This window comes from Microtus pennsylvanicus, chromosome 11 (assembly GCF_037038515.1).
Source record: "Microtus pennsylvanicus isolate mMicPen1 chromosome 11, mMicPen1.hap1, whole genome shotgun sequence".
Classification (NCBI taxonomy): domain Eukaryota; kingdom Metazoa; phylum Chordata; class Mammalia; order Rodentia; family Cricetidae; genus Microtus; species Microtus pennsylvanicus.
The window spans coordinates 36,004,452-36,028,456 of record NC_134589.1 but is presented as its reverse complement, the minus strand read 5'-3'; the positions used below and the strand labels follow the sequence as shown (position 1 = coordinate 36,028,456).

At 41.7% G+C, this 24,005-nt stretch overlaps 1 protein-coding gene across 10 annotated transcripts in view; it reads left to right on the top strand.

Annotated features, from left to right (window-relative positions):
- Bcas3 (BCAS3 microtubule associated cell migration factor) overlaps positions 1 to 24,005 on the top strand; it is a 499,936-nt gene that overhangs the window by 193,538 nt on the left and 282,393 nt on the right. For 6 of the 10 annotated variants that reach the window (XM_075991231.1, XM_075991233.1, XM_075991232.1 and 3 more), the window contains exons 17-20: positions 10,331 to 10,375; positions 18,373 to 18,497; positions 21,711 to 21,876; positions 23,485 to 23,585. In XM_075991231.1, the coding sequence (XP_075847346.1) occupies positions 10,331 to 10,375; positions 18,373 to 18,497; positions 21,711 to 21,876; positions 23,485 to 23,585 (437 nt within the window). The remainder of the gene's footprint in view (positions 1 to 10,330; positions 10,376 to 18,372; positions 18,498 to 21,710; positions 21,877 to 23,484; positions 23,586 to 24,005) is intronic. The other 4 variants (XM_075991234.1, XM_075991235.1, XM_075991230.1 and 1 more) reach the window with 1 other exon arrangement.

Genomic DNA, 24,005 nt, shown 5'->3' with positions numbered 1-24,005 from the left:
CCACATCACAGTTTATTCATTGTGCCATCTGTGACATGTCTATCACTTATTATAGTGTTCAGTAGAGGCGCGATTTTAAGCAGTATCCTTTCTCTCTCTCTCTCTCTCTCTCTCTCTCTCTCTCTCTCTCTCTCTCTCTCTCTCTCTCTCTCTTTCTTTCTTTCTTTCCAAACATGTTGACCAAAAGGCCATAAATATTAATGCAGTGTTATTGCTAGTTGTTTCCCCTTTGTAAGTACACTTTGTATTTTCTGAATTCAAAATGGTTCTTAATCTTGAAGCAAAATTTTAAAGTTTGTTTGTTTTTTGGACTCTCTTAAGTTTGACTGAATGTAATTGCATGTCATTCACTCCAGTACTGTATAATTCTATAAAACACTGAACATTTGTATCTTTCCTGAATCTAAATGAAAGCGAGTTTAAAACGTTGCTCTGATTTCAATGTCCGTTCAGAGGGAGGGGGTTTATGCGAAGACGGCACAGATGTTTCTTGGGGCGTGAGGACAAATGCGAGAGCTGCCTGTTTCTGAGGTGCCCGCTTCTCAATTCGAGCACAGGGCACTTTGTGTCCAGGACTTAGCACTCCTCAAAGACTTCTTTTCTTTTCTTTTTTTTTGAGAAGGGTTTCTCTGTGTAGCCCTGGCTGTCCTGGAACTCACTCTACAGACCAGGTGGGCCCAGAGATCCGCTAGCCTCTTCCTCCCAGTGCTGGGATTAAAGGTGTGCACCACCACCACTCAGCTCTCATAAACTTCTTAACACAACTTTGAGATTGGTGTAGACGTGTTAAATACACAAGGATAGGATGTTAGGGTTTATTATACTCATCTATGCATCTAGTTGGAATGTATATTTCCTTTTCTCTGTATTTGAAAGTTTCCTAAGAAGCTTTTGTGCTTTCCCATCGTCTGTCGATATAGTGGCAAGTGTATAGGATGTTCACATCTGGAGATCTCTGTGGACTTTTGACAAATTTCCTGTTTCCTTGTCTTTTTAATAATTTGAGAGGCTGGTTAAGACGCGGCTGCTTTTTCAGAGGACATGTGATCAGTTTCCAGCACCCACATACCCAGATTTGTAAACCATTTGTAACTCCAGTCCTGGAGTGCCCAGCAACCTCTTCTGACCCCCATGGGCACTTCTCTCACGTGTAACACGCATGTGGGCAAAACACCCGCACATTTAAAATGAAATAAAACCTTAAGGAGCTGTGAGTTCCAGGCCAGCCTGATCTCCATAGTGAGTTCATGGACAGCCAGGACTGAGAGAACCTGTCTCAAAAAAACAAACACAAACAAACAAAGGAAAGTAAACAAAAAAGTTGCTTAAAATTCTTTGATTTATAGAGTATAAATGCTATTTCCCGCATTGTGATTGTTTTGTTACCACTGCTAGAGCAGACACAGCTCCATGCAAGCAAGCAAACACACTATCACTCAGCTACAGCTCTGTCCCTGAGCGCCCTCTTATATGTGATTTAATATTTATTGATGAATGCACTGGGAATTTGAAATTTTATGTGCCTTGAAACTCACATTAGAAAATGTCACAGAAGCCGGGCGATGGTGGCGCACACCTTTAATCCCAGCACTCGGGAGCCAGAGGCAGGCGGATCTCTGTGAGTTTGAGACCAGCCTGGTCTACAGAGCTAGTTCCTGGACAGGCTCCAAAACCACAGAGAAACCCTGTCTCGAAAAACCAAAAAAAAAAAAAAAATAAAAAAATAAAGTCACTCTTCTGTTGTTGTGAAGTGAAAACCATGATTAAGGCAACTCTTAGAAAAGATAGCATTTAATTAGGGCTTATTTACCGTTTGATCTGAGGGTCTGTAACCAATGGCAATTAAACATATTCACAACATATCGAAGGCGTCTTACATTCAGGCCAACATGGTGCTGGAGAAGTAGCTAAGAGCTTTACATCCTGATGTGCAAGGAGAGAGCCTCCAAGTCCACCTCCAGCGACACATTTTATAATTCTAACAAAACAGCTCGTGCAAACATATGAGGGAGGGGATTGTAATTCAGACACCAGTACTTTATATTTTCAGCTTCCTTCATAAGTTTTATGTTTTATTAAAGATTTATTTATTTATTATGTATATAGTGTTCTGTCTGCATGTGTGCCTGCACACCATAAGAAGGCACCAGATCTCAGTATAGATGGTTGCGAGCCACCATATCATTGCTGGGAATTAAACTCAGGTCCTCTGGAAGAGCACCCTATACTCTTAATCTCTGAACCATCTTTCCAGCCCCTTTATATTTTATGTTTTTTGACTATTAACTCGTATTTTTATTAAATAGTTTGTAATAGTTTTTTTTTCTATTTTTCCCTCCTACTCCCCCACACACCCTCCCCACCCCTCTATTTTATGATTTTAAAGTTCTTTAAGAATGTGTTGTTTCCAAGTGTTGTGACAAAGTAATTTAGATTCGTCTCTTTTTGGTTCTAATATTTTTGACATAGTTTGAATATCAGCAAAGTAGTGAGTTCTGGTGACAATTCTTCCATACCCAAGCCTCCCAAATGTTAAAAATGCTAGCTTTGTCATTGACCTTCTTTCACACATCAAGACATGACACTTTTCTAATTTTTTCAGAATAAATTTCAGGACCCCTTCATCCTTTGTCTTCCTTCCTTATCCTGGAGGGAACATTCTCCTACACTAAAACATCAAAGGAAGAATTTTATTTATTATTTTTAATAAGCACAAATATTTGGGTTTTTTTTGTTTGTTTGTTTTTTTAAGACAGCATTTCTCTGTGGTTTTGGAGCCTGTCCTGGAACTAGCTCTTGTAGACCAGGCTGGTCTCGAACTCACAGAGATCCGCCTGCCTCTGCCTCCCGAGTGCTGGGATTAAAGGCGTGCACCACCACCGCCTGGCCAAATATTTGTTTTCTGTAATGAGTTCTCTGCTTCAGTGTAGAGCTCTGGGGTAACACAGGTTGTCCTTTAATTTTCTGGTAGTCTGGCATAAAAACTGACAAACACCTTGATTGTAGTTTATATCTGACCATTTCTGTATTGCAAGTTTGTTCACTTGTTGTTTTTTTTTCTATTTTAAAAATGAATGTTGTTTATTTATTTTGATAGTTTCTTGTTAATTGTCCCAGGCTGGCCTTGAGTTTTGGAAACTGTGATTCAGTAATGAGTTCTGAGATTATAAATTTCCATCATCTTCACAACTACTCTTCAACAAAAATTATGTGAAGCTGGGTAGTGGTGGCTTGTGCCTTTAATCGCAACACTCACGGGGAGGCAGTGGCAGGTGCCTCCAAGTGAGGCCAGCTTGGTCTACAGCACAAGCTCCAGGACAGCCAGGGTCACACAGAGAAACCCTGCCTACATGAGAAAACAAACAAACATACAAATCATTATGTGTATCTGTGTTTGGATACATGTGCATGTGCGTGGGTTGTGGGTGCTAGGGGAAGATGCTCTAGACCGGTGCTGGGGACCAACCTAGTTGTGGCATGCTCCCTTCCCCGCGGAGCCATCTCTTCAGCCTCCACCGCTACCTTACTTGTTTGTTTAGGCAGGGTTTCTCTGGGTAACAGACCTGGCTGTGCTGGAACTTACTCTGTGAACAAGCTGGCCTGGTACTCAGAGAGATCCCCCTGCCTCTGCCCCCACTGCCTGGCCATCACAGCTGCTCTGGATTCCGCTTTCTGACGAGTTTATCGACTGTACGCAGCCATTGCAATTGTCATTTTTCTTTTCTTTCATTGCAGTCCAGCTAAGGATTTGTTTTAGTTTTCTGAATGTGATTTTTAATTTTTTTTCTCAAAAATTTAAAAAATTCATTAAAATGTATATTTTTTTGTCAGGAATAATATTTGGTTTGTGAGAGTATTATATTTTCTGGCTCGGCTTGGTGGTGCACGTTTGTAATCCTAATCCCGTACGGAGGATCTCAAGTTCAAAGCTAGTCTAGGCAGGTTGGTTAGGCCCTGTCTTCAAAGGGATGGCCAGTTAAGAGGAGAGCCTGGATGCTGGTCTATGATGCTAGAGGCCCTCAGTCCCAGCCCCACCAGTCAGCGCCAGGTCCAGCATCAGCCCTTAGATTTTATGCATTAGCATTCACAGACCACAGCTAGCTGTTTCATCTTTCTATTCCATTTTGCTTTATATACTTGGAAATTTGGTTTTCTCATGAAGATAACGAACCAGTGTAACAAACAAGCAGAGTTTTCTTTTCCCATGTACGCTCATCCCTAAAATGCTGTGTTACCCACACCTTTCCTAGCGCTTTTAGAATGTAGTTATTTAACAAGGGGTGCTTCCCGTGGATGATTTAGAAAGTGGACACAGAACTCAGCCGTTTCAGACATGTAAATGCCGTGGCTGTTTAGATAACCCTATCTAGTTGTTAGGTAGAGCATCTGCCATTTGTCTCATGTTGTTGGTATTCTGTATGAAGGCGTAACATACCCACAAAGTGTTAGAATTCTCTCGCAGAAGTATGAAGATTGCCTAGGACTCAGGAGTTCAGACATCCTGTTTGAGATACAAACCTCAGCTTCACTCTGCAGGACACAAAATGTGTTGTTACCGTGCCTAACATCTGCCCTCTTATTTTTATAAATATATGTCTGCTACAGCCTGTGCGGTGTTGGGACCATCTGTCTCTCTGCTCTGCACACACGAGGCCAGTCCAGCTACAAATGGCAGGAGACAGCTGTGTTTACACCTTCCTGTTGAATACCTTGGAGCACCCCTTGGAGGGAGGAAGGCCTCTGATGGCAGCAGCTGCTTAGCTCACATGCTGGGATTGGTGAGGCAAAGGAAGTTCTAGGAATTATTTGACTTCAGCCCTCACTCATGTAAACAGAGTCCATTTTCTGCTGGTCTGGTACAGCAGGATTGGAAAGCCCCTCACCACATGATCATGTCTTTAACTAGGGAAGAAAGAAGAGGCCCTTGAGGTCAGTGGAAGAACACTTGCTTTGTGTGTGTGAGGCCATGGGTTCAGTTCCCAGTACCACAGGCAGAAAGGTTGAGAGGAAAGAGGGACCCAGGGAGGGAGGGAAGAAAGACTCCCCATTACAAGGGAGAGAGAAGTAGGGATTGTTCTGTCTTTTGGAGACGAGGTTTCTGCAGTACAGTTCATTAACAGCATTTCATAGTCGTTTGGTTCAATTAAATCAAAAGCGAATAATTTCAGATGCTAGTAATAAAGAATTTGCTGTTGTATTTTATGTGTTTTAAATCTAAGATGATGTATGTCAATTTTGTGGACACAGAAGGGAACAGTTTATGCTAGAATGAGGTTGAACCAGTTTCATGGGAACAGAGACTATAAAAATTGAGAATGAAGTTACTTCCTTGCTCTTAGCTGGTGGGAGCCCCCTGGAAGTGAACTCACATTTGTCCACTGTGTTTATAGTCTTTCCCCACCTTCTCATGTCCTCATTTCTTCGTGAATATCTCAAAACCGTGGGCCCTAGCGCTTTAAGACAAACTGAGTGCTGTGTAGTCCTGGCTTCTTCTGCCTCCTGCGGGCACTTGTACTTACTGTCAGTGCCCTATGGGAGTTCTCAGAAGAGAAGAGTTCACATGTGATGTGTGCATTCCCAGTGCTTCTTTGATCTCATTGTCCCATTTAAGCCCTTCTGAGCCACACTGAGTAAACAGGTGTGTTTCTCACTTAATAGCATTTATTTGAATGGCTGCAGCTGGTATTTTAAAATAAGTTTGTCATCAGTTTTAGTTTGAGAGCAAATGATGTTTTCATGTAGTAAATGTGAAAGTCCATTCCTTATTTTAATTCAGTTCAACCCCGTTCACCTTGGTTTATTTAGACTTTCATCCAAGCCTCAAGTCTTATAGAGTAAGTTCAGAGAAGATGGAAAGATTTGGTAACAGACCCCCGTATACTATAGCCCATGGTATCTGCCACTTTCTGTCTGTCTGTTGTAACCATAAATTTGTATAGTATTGCTCTGAGGGTTTGGTTCCAGATACAACACGATCACAAGAGCATTTTCATTTGAGTGTGTGCACTTTTGTCTACATGTGCAATATATTTACCGTAGTTTGAGTTTCTAGCTTTTGCGCCAAATAAGTAGAGTACTTAAACCATACCATAGTTTATTGCATTTTGCTGTAAATCTGTGGATTTTTTATTTGAAAGAAGTCTACTGTATACCATATTGAAAGTCAGCGGGCATAGCAGTCGACAGAAGTTTGGCATTATTTATGCTATGCTGGTCGCTCCTCTGTCGCATATGGAAGAACTTCAGCATTATCTATGTTTTTCTAATGAAAATTTTTTACGTCTTGAGTTTGTAATTTAAAATGGCATGCCAAATATGTCTCAAATTAGTCAGCTGTCTGTTTCAGCTTCAGTTTGTCCTACAGATCAGCAGATCGAAAACCACCAGTGCCGTTAACCTGTCTGGTAGGGAACAGTTAAAATTCGGCTAATGAACAAATTAAAAGTTGGAAATGACATGAGGGCTCATTTGCAGCAATGGGGAAGGAAATGGGAATTCACATCATTTGCTTAAGAGAAGGTACACACAGTGGCAGCAGAGCCTTTAGAATGAATTTTAAATTGAACTTAAAATGTCTCGCCTCCCTTGAGCATTGTACATACAATGTGCTGTAGCCTTTCCTCGCAGTTCCTGGCATCTTGGAGTCCTTCTGACCCCATGTTTTAGTTGCTCAAAGAACTTGATCAGCTGAAGGATAGGGTTGATTGAGTATGTTTATGGGATTTTTCTTTTGGTTGGGCTGGCTGCTAGACTGTATTCTCTCAGCGCGCACAGGAGGCTGAGGCGGAAGGTTCACAAGCTCGAAGTCCACCTGGTCAGCACAGGAAGCCACTCACTCAGGAACTCCCAGAGCCTGTGGATTGGACAGATCAACTGTGTGTGTGTGTGTGTGTGTCGGGGGGGGGGGGGAGAGGGTGTTGAGACAGGGTTTCTCTGTAGCTTTGGAGCCTGTCCTAGAACTCACTCTGTGGACCAGGCTGGCCTGGAACTCAGAGATCCTCTTGCCTCTGCCTCCTGAGTGCTGGGATTAAAGGTGTGCGCCACCACCGCCCGGCTGATTGGAGAAATCTTAAGAGTAGCCTTTTACCACTAGAATCAGGTTACAGAGGTTTACATGTGTTCATAACAGATGCCTTGAACCGCAGTGACAGAGCCACGGTCACTCTGAGAGCTGGGACCTGAACTCTGGTCCCCAGAAAGTAAACGCTCTAACCACTGAACCACCCGTTTAAAGTACTGTTCATTACTGTTTTTGAGAATTCCTTTGAGACTTAATGGCCAGGTAATTTCATATTAGGTTATAAGTAAATAATTCTCTAACAATCTAGAATTTGATTTTTATTACTTATTTCACTTAGCTATTGTCCTGCAGATTTAACCAACCATATCACTGCAACTCAAAGTGTTTTATTATTATTATTTTATTTTTGTGTAGGGGTGTGTGCTTGTGCATGCATGTGTGTCAGACACTATTTTGGTTTTCTGAGACAGGGTTTTTCAGTGTAGCCCTGACTGTCCTAGAACCAGACTGGTCTCGTACTCACAGAGATCGACCTGCCTCTGCCTCTCCAGTGCTGGGATTAATGGCGCACGCCACCTCTGCCCATCTACATTGCTGGATGTGTGAATTCTTCAGACCCATCTCTAGTAAACTGATTTCACTACTGAATACAGCCAGCATTCAAATTCATACACTCCCTACCTTTACCCCGCTTGAGTAGGACACTACAGCTGTGTGCCTTCAGTGTCGGGGTGTGTGAGGACAGTCATAGGTGAAGACAGCTGGATCATGGGCCTGGACTTTGTGACTTCATATTTTCATTCTTTTGCTACTGAAGAAAGATTAAGCAGGAGCCTTTCAAAAGAGCAGCTGACACTACCCCCAGCCAGCAGTGGCCTGAGTCAGTGTGCTCCTTCGGAGTCGGTAGATCCTTCACATGTTCGTGGCAGAGGTCCAATCCGCCAGACAAGGCAAGAAGTGGGCAAATGCGAGCTGGATGCTTGCCAAGTCTACATACCAAACTGGGTTCTCACCCCACGCCTTCGGCCGCCCTCTCTCTATGGAGCTGTTGGCCAGTGGATCACTCCTGGCTGGAGGTAGAGCAGCTTTTAACCAAAGCAGCTGGGCTACCCTGTGAGTTGTGACCCTGTTGTCGGCTGAGATGACTGTGGCTGCTAAGGGCCTCCTCACTTGGTGTCACCATGGTATGGTGGGGTGAGCATCTGACTGGTGACGTTTGCAACCTGCTGTGATTTCCTGGAAAGAAATCGGGGGTTGTCTGTCTGTTTAGGTTTACTTTTCATTTGATGGGGTGAAGCGCGTTTCTGTTTTATAAATCAGGAAGCTTTCTCTGTAGGTAGGGAGTGTTAGGGTCAACAAAGTGGGCCTTTGTTGTTAGTTTGTTAATGTAGAGATGGATAAATTTTGTCCCATTTTTGTTTGTTGTTTTTTGAAGCCATTGGAGAACTCTTTCAAATTATAGAGGACTGAATAGACAATTTCAGTACAAATTTCCAAGTTCTTTACCCTGCAAGTATCTGTGTATCTGTGACTATTCATGTGTGTGGTGTCCCTGTCAATAATCCGAATTCTGTTGTATGTTGCAACTTGAGCGTAGTTAGAGGGCTGTCCATGGGCCCTGCAGATTACACACGGGCACCATGGGGCTATTTTAGATGACGGTGTTTCTAACAGAATTATTCTGAGTATTGGAATATTTGGGGTGTTCTGCTTATAATAATTGAAACGAAAGGTGAGTATTGTCTACCAACACAATTCCCTTCATATCTGAAGTATTTCTGGCATTTAGAAATGGCTTTACCCTTGTTTTATTTTTTTTTAATTAATGCACAGGATCCCTATGTTGTGGAGACATTGTTCAGTTCAGTTTTTCAAAGTACAAAGCGAGCTCTGTGACGTCAGAGTTCTGATAGATGTGACCAGAGCTTTTTCCTCAGTGTCATGTAATGGAGTAAACAGTTGGGCTACACTGGCCTAACTCAGCAACATTGTGGAAGTTAAACAACTTAGACTCCCTAGCAAGGTGTATGTTTTTAAAAGATACATTTTTTTGTACTGTGGCGGTACCCAAGCATTATGGTTATGAAATGTCGAGAAAATAGTAAAATGTCTTACAAACAAAAACTGCATTCACCCACTTGGTCTTTCAATCTTGTTTTTTATGCATTGTTTTCTGCAGCTTAATGTTAATATTCTGTGGGTCACAGAGGAAAACCATGGAAGGCCACTGTTGATTTTACTGGTTCTGTCCTTGCCAGTAACTAAACCGTTAAAGCTTGCAGGAGTTCTTGTCAGCCACACCCCCCTCTCTGATGTCTCTTCTCTTAATGCCCCTGTCTCTCAGTCTGCCTTTGTATTTATTGCGTTCTGAAACTCAGAATCAGGCTCACTGTTGTGAGGACATTTTTCTCGACCTTTAATTTTTTTTGGAATGTACTCTGTTTGTTTGGAAATTAATACTAATTAACAGGATTATCTTTCTCCTTAATATCCCAGTCTCCAGTTTTGAAAAAGGAAATTGCCACAGCTTAGTAATGTGTGTCCCCTTCAATTTCTTACGCCTTCCAAATGTCAGATGCCTCATTAAAATTTTTTTAAATCTAACTATATTTCTAAGTCTTATTTGTGCATGGTATGCCTTAAAAACTGGGAACTGAATTTAAAGCAGAAATAATGTGTAGCATTGAATTCTCAGTTTGTACCCCTGTGGTATTTCACACATGCAGTTGCGGCTACCATTGAGCTGCAGCAGGTGAGGAGGCTGTGTTCTTATGCTAACTTTCTGGGCTGTAACAGAACTAGAACTCATTCCGTAGTTTTGCCAGTGACCCACAGAACAACGCCCAGCTTACTGCAGATGAGAGCTTGAGAACTGTGTGGGGAGAAGCAGCAGCTGGGGAGCACAATGCCCTCATGTCAGAGACTGCCATCTCTCGTTAGCACTGAATACTTGGCGTCACACATAATAATTGTTCTTCTCCATCTGATTTTCCCATTTGATTCGCTCTCTGTGTTTAAGGGCTTCAGCCGTGAATTTTGTGTTAAAGTAGGTGTGCTGCTGGGGTGCTCCAGAAAAGGGGGAGAAATAGAGAAAATTCAAATCTACATTTCTATGAAAACTGAGGCCCTTGTTTCTGTACCTCACATACTTACTGGTTCTACCACAGCATATATGGCAGAATTGCTATTGATTATTAATTTTGAGTTATTTTTTATCATACTCTTTAACAGTACAGTATATTTGTATTTACTAATGTTGAATGAGTTTTCCTCTAATTTTTTGTACATTTTCCCCCCTTTTCCACCAAGGCCTTATCTCTTTGGAGCGGGGTGTTTTTCCATAAAAGCTCCATGGTGAGTTCCCATTTGGTCCCGCATGCCTGATTCATTTGCTGTTCTCTCGAAAAGTTTTAGAGTTTGTTTTCAGTTGCATGGCCTGATCGCAGATAGATGCACCAAGTTACTGGCTGAGTAGATCTGAATGCTGGCATTTAAACCTTTAAAAGCAGTTCCTTTGGTTTTACTTTAGTCTTTCAAAACACTTTTTTCTACAAAAACCAGATTTGTTTTGTCTTTATTTGTTTTTTTTTTGTTGTTGTTGTTGGTTGTTGTTGTTTTTTCTCTTAAAGAAGGCAGAAGAGTTCTGTCACCGTGCTGGTGAATAATGTAAGAAAGGTCTAGCCACAAGCAGAATCTTTGAATGTGAAGTTCCTCACTTAGCATACTTCATACTAGAGAATGGAGTTTGTTTTTAAGGACAAATATATGGAGGGCCAAGTTGCAGTGTATTTTATTTGGTCCCAAAAGGACTGTGTTGAACTCTGTTTTGAATAAAGTGGGTATTTAATGAGCTGAATAAAAGGTAAAGGAATGCATGTTTCTGATGAAAATGCCCATGACATTCTGTTGAACTATGTTAGACAGTTAAGGCATGATAACCACAGAAAGGGAAGAGTGTGTTCCATATTCACATTTGAAGACAGCAGTTAGAATGTGTTGAGGATCTGATATAAAATGTTTAAGTAATTATGAATTGGGATTCTAGAATAAAGCTGCCTTGCTCTTACATACTAGCTCCTATGTTACATGCCAGCTCCTATGTGCTCTTACATACCAGCTCCTATGTCTGCTGGCACTGTGATCTCAGATACCCTAGAGCCTTGCGTTTCCTCTTTTCCTTATATATGTAATGAAGCAGCGTTAGCATCTGTTTTGTGGCTTCGCTGTGAGGATGTAATGAGCTTATACTGGATAAGCGCACTGCAGTGCTTAATGACAGTGGTGCATAGTAGTGGCTCATTCAATAGTCACTGCTGAGGACTCCCTGTCTGAAAAGATACCTCTTAAAACTAGATCATGTGCTTTGCCTCAAGAGGGTCTCCCCTGGCTAGTGTAGAACTCTGTGTGCACCAGACTTGTCTTGGCTCCCTGAGTGCTGGTTTCAGGCGTGTGCTACCATGCCATACTATCTCTAGTTGTTAAAATAGAAAAGGAAGTTTTGAGCCATGGAAGGTATTTAAGTTCTTCACATCTTTCTGATCCTCATAACTGTTGCTAAGAATTGTTCGTTGTGCTCTATTAGAACCTGAACAGTGTTTTATCTGGGCACGAGTTGCATGCATGGAATTGTAGCACCCGGGAGGCTGAGGCAGTAGACAGCAAGTTTAAATCCAGCTTGGGACACGCAATAAGATTGTCTCTCCAAAACCGACCAGTCTTTTTATAGTTGTATTGTTTCCTGGAACATTTTCAGGGTTCTTGTGCCCTGGGAATGGAAGTTTTCATTCTCCTGTAGGGCTAGGTGATAGAGTCTCCACCAAATAGCCACCTTTCTAGTACAGTATAGGACAGAGATGCCAAAACTGTCTTGACAATTTACAGAGACAAATCCTCTCAAAGTTGATCTTTCTTTTTTTTAAAATCAGATTTCTTCTCAAAATCAGTAAGATACATGGATTTTTGCTGGCTTAGGGTGACTAGGGAATTTTAAATGCCACATCCAAAATATGATTAAATGTCTTTGTGCACTAAATGTGGAATTAAATTCCATTTGAGGATAAATTCCTCATTCTAAGTACAAAGCAAAGAGTTTCAGCATGTTAATACGGACTGAAGTTTTGACATGCAGCTGAAGATGAACTAACAAATGCTGTGTGTTAAATAAGGAAAGGCCGCTCCCCAACAGCTCATGTGTTCCTCACAGTTAAGCAAAGGCACTTGTCAACTAGAAATGATTTGAGGTTGAAACAAGATTAAAAGAGCCAGATTAAAGAAAGGGATCTATGAAATATAGTCGACTTCTAAATCACTGCCTGTCTTCCAGAGACTGCTTTGTGGTCTGTTTGATGCCATCGTTAGGTCCTAGGAAACTCGTTCTTAGTCACTTACACTAGACTCAAAGGTCCTCCTTTTAAATGTGCCACATTACCAGGGTGCATGTTTTTTCCATTAAGATCTTAATGAAACCTCAAATTAAGGCAGCAAAATGAATATAGATTTGACAACTTCTTCCATGTTGTTTATGAGAGCCGCTTTGTTTCCGCAGCATTTGCTGTTTTTCCATGATACTTAGCGTTCAACTTGAGAATGTTCTTATTTACCGCCCTAAAATGAAACATCATGCTAACTGAGGATGTGTATAGTCCTTTCAGTCAGGGCAGTACATGGATGTTGGATGAACACGAAATCTTTATAGCTTCTTTTATAATGTAAATTTCTTATAATTCTCAGAAATTAGTTTTGGGTTACAACATTTGTACTTAGTTAAGATTTTTTTGCTTTTGGTATGTCACAGTTCGTACTAATTCTTTATTCTTCAGTAAAGGACTTTAAGTCTTTAATTCAGTTTCAGATGAGACCATTTAAAAGCAGCCTCTTTCCCTTTGATATCACAGCGGGCTGGGAATGAAACGGTGCAGGCTGTATTTGACAGTAGTGTTCAGCCTAGGAATTTCCAGCACTCTATGTTACATGTTTATGTAGGATATTTATTGTTTTGAGAGACCATGCCAGTTTTTGTTGTTGATTTGTCGAGACAAAATCCATCTATACTGTAGAAATTACTGTGTAGCCTAGGCTCGCCTTAAAGTTTGTAAAGTTCTCCTGCCTCAGCCTAATGGACACTTCCTAAGGGATTTTGATTTCTGCATTAACAGTGTTGTGTTGTGCGGGTGTGTGCATGCGGTCCTGGGTTTTGCCGTAGGTTTCTAAGTCCTTCCCAGAGTTGCCTGTGTGTAGAGCACACAGTGATGCTTCTGTTCCCTGGGAAAATAGCCCTTATTCATAATTGCCTCTGGATTACTGACAGTCACCTTTAAGAAAGGAGTGAAGTTTATGTGTGGAATTGTGGTACGTGGTTTTTCCTGAGCGTTCTTCTGAGCATATTTGAAAGCTTCACAGTTTCACCCTTTTCAAGGCGATGTGTGCAGATGAGATCTTTTTCATCTGTTGTGTTTTCTTCCCTTTTAAACTTGTAAACATACATTATAATATCATAGTATAAGTAAATTTATTGTAAATATTATATAAATATTCATGTTTTCGATGGTTTAAAATAAAGTAATTTTGGTTGCCTTTCTGGTCTAGTTTTAGGGGAAAATTCGAGAAAGAGAAGATTTCTAAATTCTTTTGAAAGCTTTGTCACACAGGAACTAATATAGCTCATAAAGAAAACAAATTTTCAGTTTCTCTCTGTTGGAATTCTTAGTGCTCGTTCCCACTCAGACTCTCACATTGGACAGTTGGCGGCTGTCTCAGCCCTGCCATGCTGCGCCCTCTCTCAGCACCCTGGGCGAGCGTGCCCCCATAGCTGTAGCTTCAGTTCCTCTCTGTGGTGCCTGGCACAGTTATTTGGGGGGCGGGGGTTGAACACCGTCCTTTATTTTTAAAATGCAGGTGTCTCTAGAGGGAAGGGTTTTGTTTCTGTTTCTTTTTCTTTCTCTTGTTTGCATTCGAATGCAAAGCAGGCAAGAGAAATCCAGTGTTAATCTAGATTGTGATGGAGGGTTTTTAAGACTTTCCAAATGTTTGAGAAGCAATGGGACACCGGTTAGCTGTAGTGAGAATGATTCCCATTCTTCAAGCGCTTTCTTAGGCGAAGTGAGAGAATTAAACCCCTGCTTTTATTTACCACTGTGTTTCTTTTGCTCTGTGTTTGTGTTCTGTTTCTCTCCTGGCTTCCTTAGGAAGGGTTCAGTGCATGTGGTATTTTATGATTATTATTTTGCCACGATTGGCAAATGTTGTATTTATTTCATTTTTCTTTCATGTTTTGCTAAAAAGTTAATCCAAGCACTCGATGTAGTAAAGAGGCCTCAGCGGGACTGCTGTGCTCTGCTCTGTGTCTCTTAACTGTCACTGTGCATGCCGTGTTCTCCTGTGTGTTTCTTTAAACTCAGGCTGAGTCCATATAAACAATGCAGTTAAACTTCTGTGCAGCAATTAAAATGGAAGTACTGTTTTATTCATTATATTAGCAATAGTATAAGTGTATAAGGTTAAGTCCCCTGCACAAGAAACCTTCTTAAATTGGCCTGTATTGGGGCTTGTTGAGACCCCTTCTGAGGAGAACGGTGTTGAGCGCAAGCAAGAAACGAGGTTAACATTACAGTCTTCCCCGTGCAGGTCAAGTGAGCAGTCTGAACGTCCGCATGATTTACAGGGCTGCCCCTTTCTTCTCTTACTTACGTATCCTCTTTCTTTTTTTTTTTCTGTCAACAGCAGGGTGTTTTGCGGTAGGAATACTCTGGCTCACTGTGGAAAGGTTTGTGTGTAGCCTGTTGCATACACGCATGAGAAGAAAGACTGTTTTGGTCCTACGAGGCTTCTTCCACATTATTTTTTAAAATTAAGATTAGGAGCAAATGGAGCCAGAGTTAAAATGTCTAGCTTTGAGGAGAACACATAAAAAATGTTTTCTAAGTAGCGTTCTTTTTTTATTACATTATCTCTTTTTATTTCTCTGTAAGATTTATACATGTGTACACATATTTTTATGTTTCTATTTTGCTTAAATGACAAAAATCATGCCAGATGGAAACTGATGATGGAAATAACTTGATATGAACTAGCTCCCCCAAATATGCTCTCTCCCCTCTTCAGCACTGTGGTATGTGAGGGGCATTAAAGAATATCTTTTTTCAAATTGACTTCTTAACTCATGAGGTTTACTGGTATCCTATCACTGGATAAAGGATAGCTGATGAAATATAAGACTAAAGTAATAGTTTTTTCATAAATGCAACACAGTTTTACCATAGGATGTCGTTTCTCATAACACATTTGAGTTTGTATAAAATAGTACTGTGTTTGTGATGGCTTTCGAAATGGACCGATGTGAAGCCTATAGAAGTCTAATGAAGTTTAGCTGTTGCTAATTCCAGGCTTGCTGAAATGTAAGATGATAAACGTATAGAATGTTCTCAAAGGATACACTGATGCCCTATAATTTTTTTGGCGTTTCTTGATTCTGTTAGAAAGCTAGTCTTTTGTCCTGGTGTTATTTTTGAGTCTGTCCAAATCCTTCAGAGGAACCATATATTCTTTCTTGAAATGGCAAAACCGCTTGCTATTACATGATTAAGTAACGCCAACCACAACAAAGTCTCATCCAGTAATTTGCCAATTCGAACTTGTTTCTGTGAAGCTAACTTGTACATTATAGTGTGACTGGCTCCTGACAGGGTAGGCCCACAGTTGCAGACATTTCCAAAGAAACTCTTTAGTGCTTGCTACGGAGATCGTGCAAGCAAGAGGACCAGAATTCAGATCCCCAGCACCCATTTAAAAAGCATGGTATCAAATGTCTGTAACTCCAGCCTGGGGAGGGGAATGAGTGTGAGGTGAGGAGAATACATGGATCCTCAGATCTTGCTGGCTAGCTTATTAGTTGATAGGGTCAGTGAGAAAACAGTCACCAAAACAACAATAACAATGGTGACAATGACATCAACAACAATGTAGAGAGCAGTAGAGGAAGTCACCTGTCTCTGCTGGTGTCCCCACACACGATCACACAAACACACACACAAATAAAAATAGACCTTCTGTAGTGGTTTCTCTTGCTCCTCTTCCCCAGCACTTGAAAGTTCTCAGGGCCATCGTGGCCAGGGGCACATCGCAGATGGCAGCCAGAGGAGCTTGTCAGTTATGTGTTAGTCATTGAGTGACGGACTGAGAAGCCTTGAAGAACAGCACACACTCTGAGGAAATACACAAGGAGATTCACATCCAGACGATGAGTTGTGACTTTAGGTGACCTAGATACTGGGAAGATGGCAGCCAGAGGAGCTTGTCAGTTATGTGTTAGTGATGGACTGAGAAGCCTTGAAGAGCAGCACACACTCTGAGGAAATACACAAGGAGATTCACATCCAGACGATGAGTTGTGACTTTAGGTGACCTAGATACTGGGAGCGCGTACATGCTGCAGTGTCAGAGGAAGGTGATGCTGTTGCCGTTCTGGTGGGTCACTGGCAACAGCTGTGCAGCAAGGGAAGTGACATCACATCAACCGTTCTTCAAAGACCGATGCATTATTGTCTGAGAGTCTGACCACACTTGATTTTGTATATTTTCTATGTGGATGTTATTTAGTGGGAACAATGTGTTCAGTGAGTATTAATGAGTGATTGAAAGAAATGGCCTTTTTGTGCACTGTTGTGTGTTTTTCAAAGTGGAAGTTCAGCTGGACCAATCAGGGCAGCATCCCTCCCTCCCTCCCTCCCTCCCTCCCTCCCTCCCTCCCTCCCTCCCTCCCTCCCTCCCTCCCTCCTTCCCTCCCCCTCTCTCTCTCTGGAAAGTGCCCACACAGAAATCTCAGGAAATTAGATGTTGAAGAGTGTCGCAGGGAAGGTGAGGTCGCTGAAGTGCTATCTGAAAAATAGACAAGGTCTGTGAGCTTTAGACGGAATGTGTGTTGTGTTAGGAGATGTGAAGGCCTTGCCCTAGAGCCCGGCTTGCTTTCTCTAATTCAGTAGGAGAACACACTGCATAATCTGCGGGGTCAGGGAGGGTGCTCCAATAATTATATTTGCACAGATTGTGGCAAAGTTTTGCTTTATGACATCTGGGCTAGGGCCATGTTGTGAGAGCAGATACAGTCCCCAGCCCCACACAGTGGGCATTGCCGTCTATGTCGTGCGTTCTGGTAGTCAGAGCTCTGAGTGGAAAGTTAGTCACTCAAGGAAAAGTGTTGGGTCATTCCAGTGCAGGTTTCTTTTGGACCCCAGAAACCAATCTTCCCTTGGCGACACATGTGGTAGGAGACAATGAGATAAGGTGAGGCAAGAGCAGAAGGTGGCGGTCACGTTGGTTCCCAGCAGGACTCAGTGCGAAGCTGAACCTCAGGCCCCAGCTTCACGGCGTTGACGCTTTTGCCAGCGTGGCATATTCTGGGCTGGGAATTAGACAGGTAATCTATGGGCCATAGTTGTATTTGATAGTTAGCTCTGAGAAATTTGCTAACTCAGAAGAGAACAGAAATCCAGGAATTGAAAGACAATGAAAGCTTGAAAGTAGAAGGCAAGGACGTGAAAATGTATTGTGCACAATAGAGGAAAGCGGGTTCTTAGTGGAAGTCTCTGAAGCGACAGTGGTTAGCACACACATCTTCGGTCAGAGTGAAGAGAGAACGGATTTGTGTTTGGTAAGCTTTCAGTATTTAGCTCATCCTGGTCTTTCCACTGAGCAAAATAGATAAGTCATTTTCACAAATCCAGCCGCCAGGAAGACGTCTGACTCTACTTGCGATAGGACATGGCGTTAGATTCTCCAGAGTGCGTGTTTCTGCAGAGAGCAGGGCTTCAAGGTGCACCAAGGCTTCATTTTGAGTCATCCTCATTTCCACGCATGCTGTCTCCATGCCCTGTATGGTAGTCTCTTGTCCTGACGTCGGGATGGACTGTTAATGTTGGAAATGTGTCTGTTCCTCCATTGAAAAGTTTCCACTGGAATGTTAGCCGTCTGAAAGGAGTGGCTGTAATCCCGAAGCCAGCATCCAGTTCAAAAGCAATTGGTTTTATTTTGTTGAGACAGTGTCTTACTAGTTTCCTAGGCTAGCCACGGAACCCAGACACGTGCACAAAAGTATCCCTCTGGCCTTGGGTGGGATCACAGGTGCTTGCCACCACACCCAGCTCTCTTATCAAGACCCTTTAACTTTGGAATCATTTCTGTCTCATCTCCTGCACTGTCTCATTCCATTGGTCAGTATTTTTTCTGAGGAAATGCATGACTGTACTGTAGCACCTCAATATTTAGGGGTAGGGCTTATTTTGGGGAAAAAAATCTTTCCTAATATACAAGACTGTGGTTCATCATGGTAATTTTTAAATGTTCTTTTACTTTTTAAGCAAAGTTAAACCACCTCCACAAATTTCACCGAGCAAATCAATGGGTGGCGAGTTTTGCGTGGCTGCAGTGTTCGGGACCTCCAGGTCGTGGTTTGCAAACAACGCAGGTCTGAAACGGGAAAAAGGTATGTGGTTTGCTCATGCTCAGCTGCCCTGTTGCATCGCCTCTGAGGATACGGGGTGAGCAACTCTTCTAGATGACTTTATGACTAATAGCCTAATAGTTTTTACTAAAATAAAATTAAGTCCACTTCTTTCTTTTTATCTATCAAGTCTGGCTCTAATTAAAACTATTTTCTCACACAAATGGAAAATGAATTTACCATTGACTGATTTTTTTTTTTTTATTTATTTTCAAGAGCAAGTCCCTATATATAAACCTGGCTGTATTTAACTTGTAGACCAGGCTGGCCTCGAACTCAGAGATCCTCCTTGCCTCTCTCTGCTGGTATTATATATGTGCATACTAACCTGGCCCGGTTGACTGTATTTTGTCTTTTTTAATGACATTCACATTTGATCTTAGGGCTATCTATTTTATACCTAGTCTATTACAGGTTTTGCACAAGCTAATTTCACAGTATTGTCTCTGAAGGAAGAAGGAGAAAATTTTGTAACCTTGGAATCAACCAAGCTCACTAATATCAGTTTATGTTAGCTAAGGGGGCCTATGTGGGTGTGAATGCATTATTTTCTGAAGAGGATGGTCAGTCCCCTGGAGCTGAAGTTACAGGTGATTGTGAGCTGCAGGATTTGTAGTGGGCACTGAATTCAGTCCTCTGCAAGAGCAGCAAGTGCTCTCAAATGCTGAGTCATCTCTCTGGTTCCTGCTACATAAAAAAGATAAAACCAACAAAATCCTCAAGCCCCAAAATAAAACAAAAATGCTAAACTTTTAGTGAGAAATAAGTGTCACATTTTGTGGTTATTATTGGCTCCTATGAGTTGGTGGGAATTACTATGTTTCTGTTTTTAATTTTTTAAAGTTTTGTTAAGTGTATAAATATTTTTGCCTGCATGTGTGTATGTACAGCAAGTGTATGGTGGTATTCATGGGGATCCAAAGGACACTGGATCCTCTGGAACTGGAGTCACATGTAGGAACCCTCATGTGGGTGTTCAATTGCTCTTAATCACTGAGCCATCTCTCCAGTCCAGTTGCTATGTTTTTAACCTCTGTTTTGATCACAGGGATCAATACCTGGAATATTTGCATAAATATTGTTTTAGTATGTGATTCGTTATCATGTATATAGTTTTTTTCTTTTTCCAGTTATAGGGCTTGAACCTAGGATCTTTCCTGTGGTCTTTATATAGAAGAGAATGTTTATATGTTTCACACACCAAGTAAACAATTTTGAGTGTTATGATTTTCCCCTGATTACTTTATTGTGATTCAATTGGGTCACACGCTGGCGTGCCCCTGGCTTGCTCCACGGGCACTTTTGTTCTTGGCAGAAATGGCTCTTCTCCCTGCTCACCCTTGGCAGTCAGACACCAGCCATTTCCCTTGCGATCACCTTTCAGTGAACACTGCCTTGTAATGGGATCTTAGCGCAGCAGGTGCCTTCCCAGTTAGGAAAGCTACTGGAGAGGAGGCAAGGGAGGCACTCCCATTTTCTTATCCCATCTTTATTTTTTTGTTACTGCCTTTGGTTTAATGATGCTATCGAAAGGACTTTTTGTTACTCATTAAAACCTTCTGCAGAGCTCGATTTCAAATGCTTCTCCTTCTGTCCTAATTACCCCTTTTGCTTGCTACTCCTTTATGTCCCCCTGGCTGGTCATTGGCCATTTTCTCAAATCAGCTGTAATTGATTCGTCTGACACGATGATAAGATGACCCACACAGCGCTCATAAGCAATCCTCAGTCCTCCTCTGCTTACTGTAAAACACGAGCTTCAGCACTGAGCCTACTCAGTGTGTCCATGTGTCTGCCCTATAAAGTCATACCCAGCACTGATTTCTCAGTGTCTCCATTGGCATTCCTTTATTACAGGAGTCAGGAATCTCATTGAGAAGTGGACTAAACTATTTTGAGGAGGGTCTTTACTTTTATTTTTTGTTTTGTTATGTTTTCGAGACAGGGTTTCTCTGTAGCTTTGGTGCCTGTCCTGGAACTAGCTCTTGTAGACCAGGCTGGTCTCGAACTCACAGAGATCCGCCTGCCTCTGTCTCCCGAGTGCTGGGATTAAAGGCGTGCGCCACCACCGCCCACTGGGTCTTTACTTTTATATGTATTGTTTCTGGTTCACAGACAAATTGAGAGAAAGCTATAGAGAATGTCTGTCTGTTCCTTAGTCCACTTGTGCTTAGCCCATGTCAAGAGAGCGCTGTATTTATTTCAGCTGGTTGTCTTGTAGAGACAAATGATGCTGGGTTTTTTTGTTTTGCTTTGCTCCAGATGTTAATATTTAAGTTTTCTGCATGCATGCACATGTATGTGTGTGTGTGTGTGTGTGTGTGTGTTTGTGTGTGTGTGTGTGTGTGTGCGTGTGTGTATGTGTGTGTGTGTGTGTGTATGTGTGCGTGTGTGTGTGTGTGTGTGTGTGTGTGTGTGTGTGTGTGTGTGTGTAGCAGCCAGAGGTGGATGTTGGTGTCCTGCTCCATTATTTTTGCCTTGTTTGGTTGAGTCAGGGCCTTCCTGAACCTGGAGTTCATTTGGTGGCCAGTGAGCCCAGTGATCCACCCTCTCTATCCCTTACCCTCACAGACGTTACAGGCTGGTGTTTGACTACGCCTATTCATGATTTTTGTTTTCTTTTCATTGGTGTTGGGTTTCTTTGTTTGTTTTGTTTTTCAGAGTGTTCTGGGGTTTGAACTCATGTTCTTGTGTTTGCCCAAGAAGCACTTTTCTCTGTTGAGCCCTCTCCCCAGCTGATGAATTTAAGTCTGCCAAGAAAACACTGAATTGTTAGGCTGACTTAGTCCCACACCTAGCTCTTCATGTAGGTCTGTTGTTCAAGCCAGTGTTATTAAATTTTATTACATAGATTATTCATTTTCTGATAATTCTTCCATGTCCTCCTCATGTCATTTATTTTCCATAATATTTGGAATAATATATAATATAGAAATTCAAATTTTTATATCAAAGTGTTTGGCTATACTGCAGTTTTGAACATAATGGTATCATTCTCGAAACAAGAGAAATGCTGTGACCTGTTCACTGGCGTCTGCTTATGCAAGGCACCTGCAGCAGGGGTGCAGACGCCATGGCACAGAGCCCTTCTTACTTCTTTTGGTAGCCCAAGGTGCAGACAGCAGGGTCGATAATGTAAATCTCCTGTTGTGATCTTTCTCTGCCATCCTCACGTCTTGTTCTGATTCTCTGCAGATCAGTCCAAACAAGTTGTAGTTGAATCTCTGTACATCATCAGCTGCTACGGAACCTTAGTAGAGCACACGATTGAGCCTCGGCCGCTCAGTACTGCTCCCAAGATCAGTGACGACACACCGCTGGAGATGATGACGTCACCCCGTGCCAGTTGGACACTCGTTAGGTAGTTCTTCCTTCCTCCTAAAGATGTAACCTTTGTGAGATCTTGACGTATATGCCGGTGAAGTGCATTCACTCACAGCAGTGTGTTTACTCGGGTATAATCTCCCTTCTTGCCCTTGTCTCTAGAGTCTTGTACAATTGAGATCAGACACTATTGTCTGGCTCTCCAATCTGGGAAGACTTTAGTCCATTTCTTTTTTTATTGGCCATGGTCTACATGCAGTGAAATTTAAGCACTGCCAGTCATGTGTGTACCCTTCTGCAATCGCTTTTCTTTATCAGGTGGAGAAATCCTGCCTCATTTCCCCTCTAGCTCTATACCACCACCAGAAGCTTCCTTTGTATTGCCTGCCTTTCCCTGCTCTGGTCACTAAAAGATGAAGTCATGAGATATGTTACCTTTTGTATCTGATTTCTTTCAGTTAGCATATTTTGAAGGTATTTATTAATGCGATGTATAAGACTTTTAATATCTATTTTATATTCTATTATATAGGAATATCACATTTTGTTTATCCGTTCATTAGCTGGAGGCACTTTTACCCTCTAGCTGTCACTAATTGATGCTGTAAATATTCAAATGCAGGATTGTGCATGGTGTTATCTTGTACTGTCCCATGAGATAGAATCAGAGAGTATCTCTGTGTGAACTTTTTTGTATTTTTTATTTTGAGCTTAGCCTTTAATAGCTGAGGCATCTTTCCAGTTGATTTGAACTTTCTGTTTGTTTGTGTATCGTTTCTTGGTCTTGATTCCCTTATTCCAGTCTCACATGCATTAAGGGAAATAGAAAGGAATACAAAGAGACTCTAAGGTCTCCTTTAAAGTGATCATCTAGGATGCAATGGTTAGGCACTCTAGAAATGTTTGAGAATCATCTCAACTCATGTAATGAGTAGAATTTTTATAAGATAGCACAAAGAGGAGGAAATGAAACCTGGAATAATCCTACTTAATATGATGCATTGTGCATGGGAGAGAAACAGTCACTCAACATGTAAGAAAGGAAGCAGATAAAAATGGATATGAAGATGACCCTTCTCCTTTGACATTTTAAAATATTCTATTGATTTTTTTTTCTTGTGGCTCCAGTATTCTTTACTAGTACTCACTGTGCTGGATTAGCCTGATCAATTTCTGATTTATCAAGCTTATTTAAAATTCGGGAGATCCAATTAAACTTACTGCAGTCTCACTGTTCAAATAGCTAATTCAATCCAAAGTAAGTTCTCCTTTTACACAGCTGCTTTTTTAAACCAACTTTTACTTGTTTCATGTTGAAGATGTCTAATACTGGTCAAAAATGGGATAAATGGCATCTCTATAGTTGACGCGTAAATACTGCTCCTCTCTTTTCTGTCGTTCTTATCTAGCTGATTACAGTCTAGCTCTGATAAGTTAACATCGGCTCCATGTTATCTGCGTGGCACATTGCCACCTTTTTAGTTTAAGTTCCTGGTCTTGTATGTCAAGTTAAAGAGCATCGATCTTAATGATTACAGATTCATTTTAATGTTCAGAAGCCGTGAGAGCCTCTATCAGGGTCTGTGGGTGATTTACATCCCATCTCTGAAGCTTAAATATTAATATTCTTCTGCTGTTTCCTTAGGACGCCTCAGTGGAACGAGCTGCAGCCACCGTTTAATGCAAACCACCCTCTGCTCCTCGCGGCAGAAGCTGTGCACTACTACCAGCTCCTGCTTGCTGGCTGTAAGTACTTCTCCTTGCCTTGCTTTCTGTTTTGTTGTGTTTTTTCTTCCACACGATCTTTTCTGAATTTGCTGACTTTCAAAGCCTGTTTGCATATTATCAGTCCCTCAGTCCGTGGGCCATCGGTCTTAAACAAACAATGGGTGTGTGTCTTGTTCTTTCCCATGAACTATAGCTTTGAAAAGGTCTGGAAAAAGAACTCAAAAAAAAAAAAACCCACAAAACAAAGCAAACTACCTCTAACATGTGACCTGCAGGGTATAGAGGGACCTGTTCCTAAGGGAACAAAACCAAGCACTTCATCACAAGATGCCACGAGAGCAGCTTCTGCCTGTAGTTTAGTTATTTGGACTCCTTGACAGTCTCAACTGCACTAGGTTTTCGTTTGTGCTGATGCTGGGGTTCAGACCGTGGCCTTGC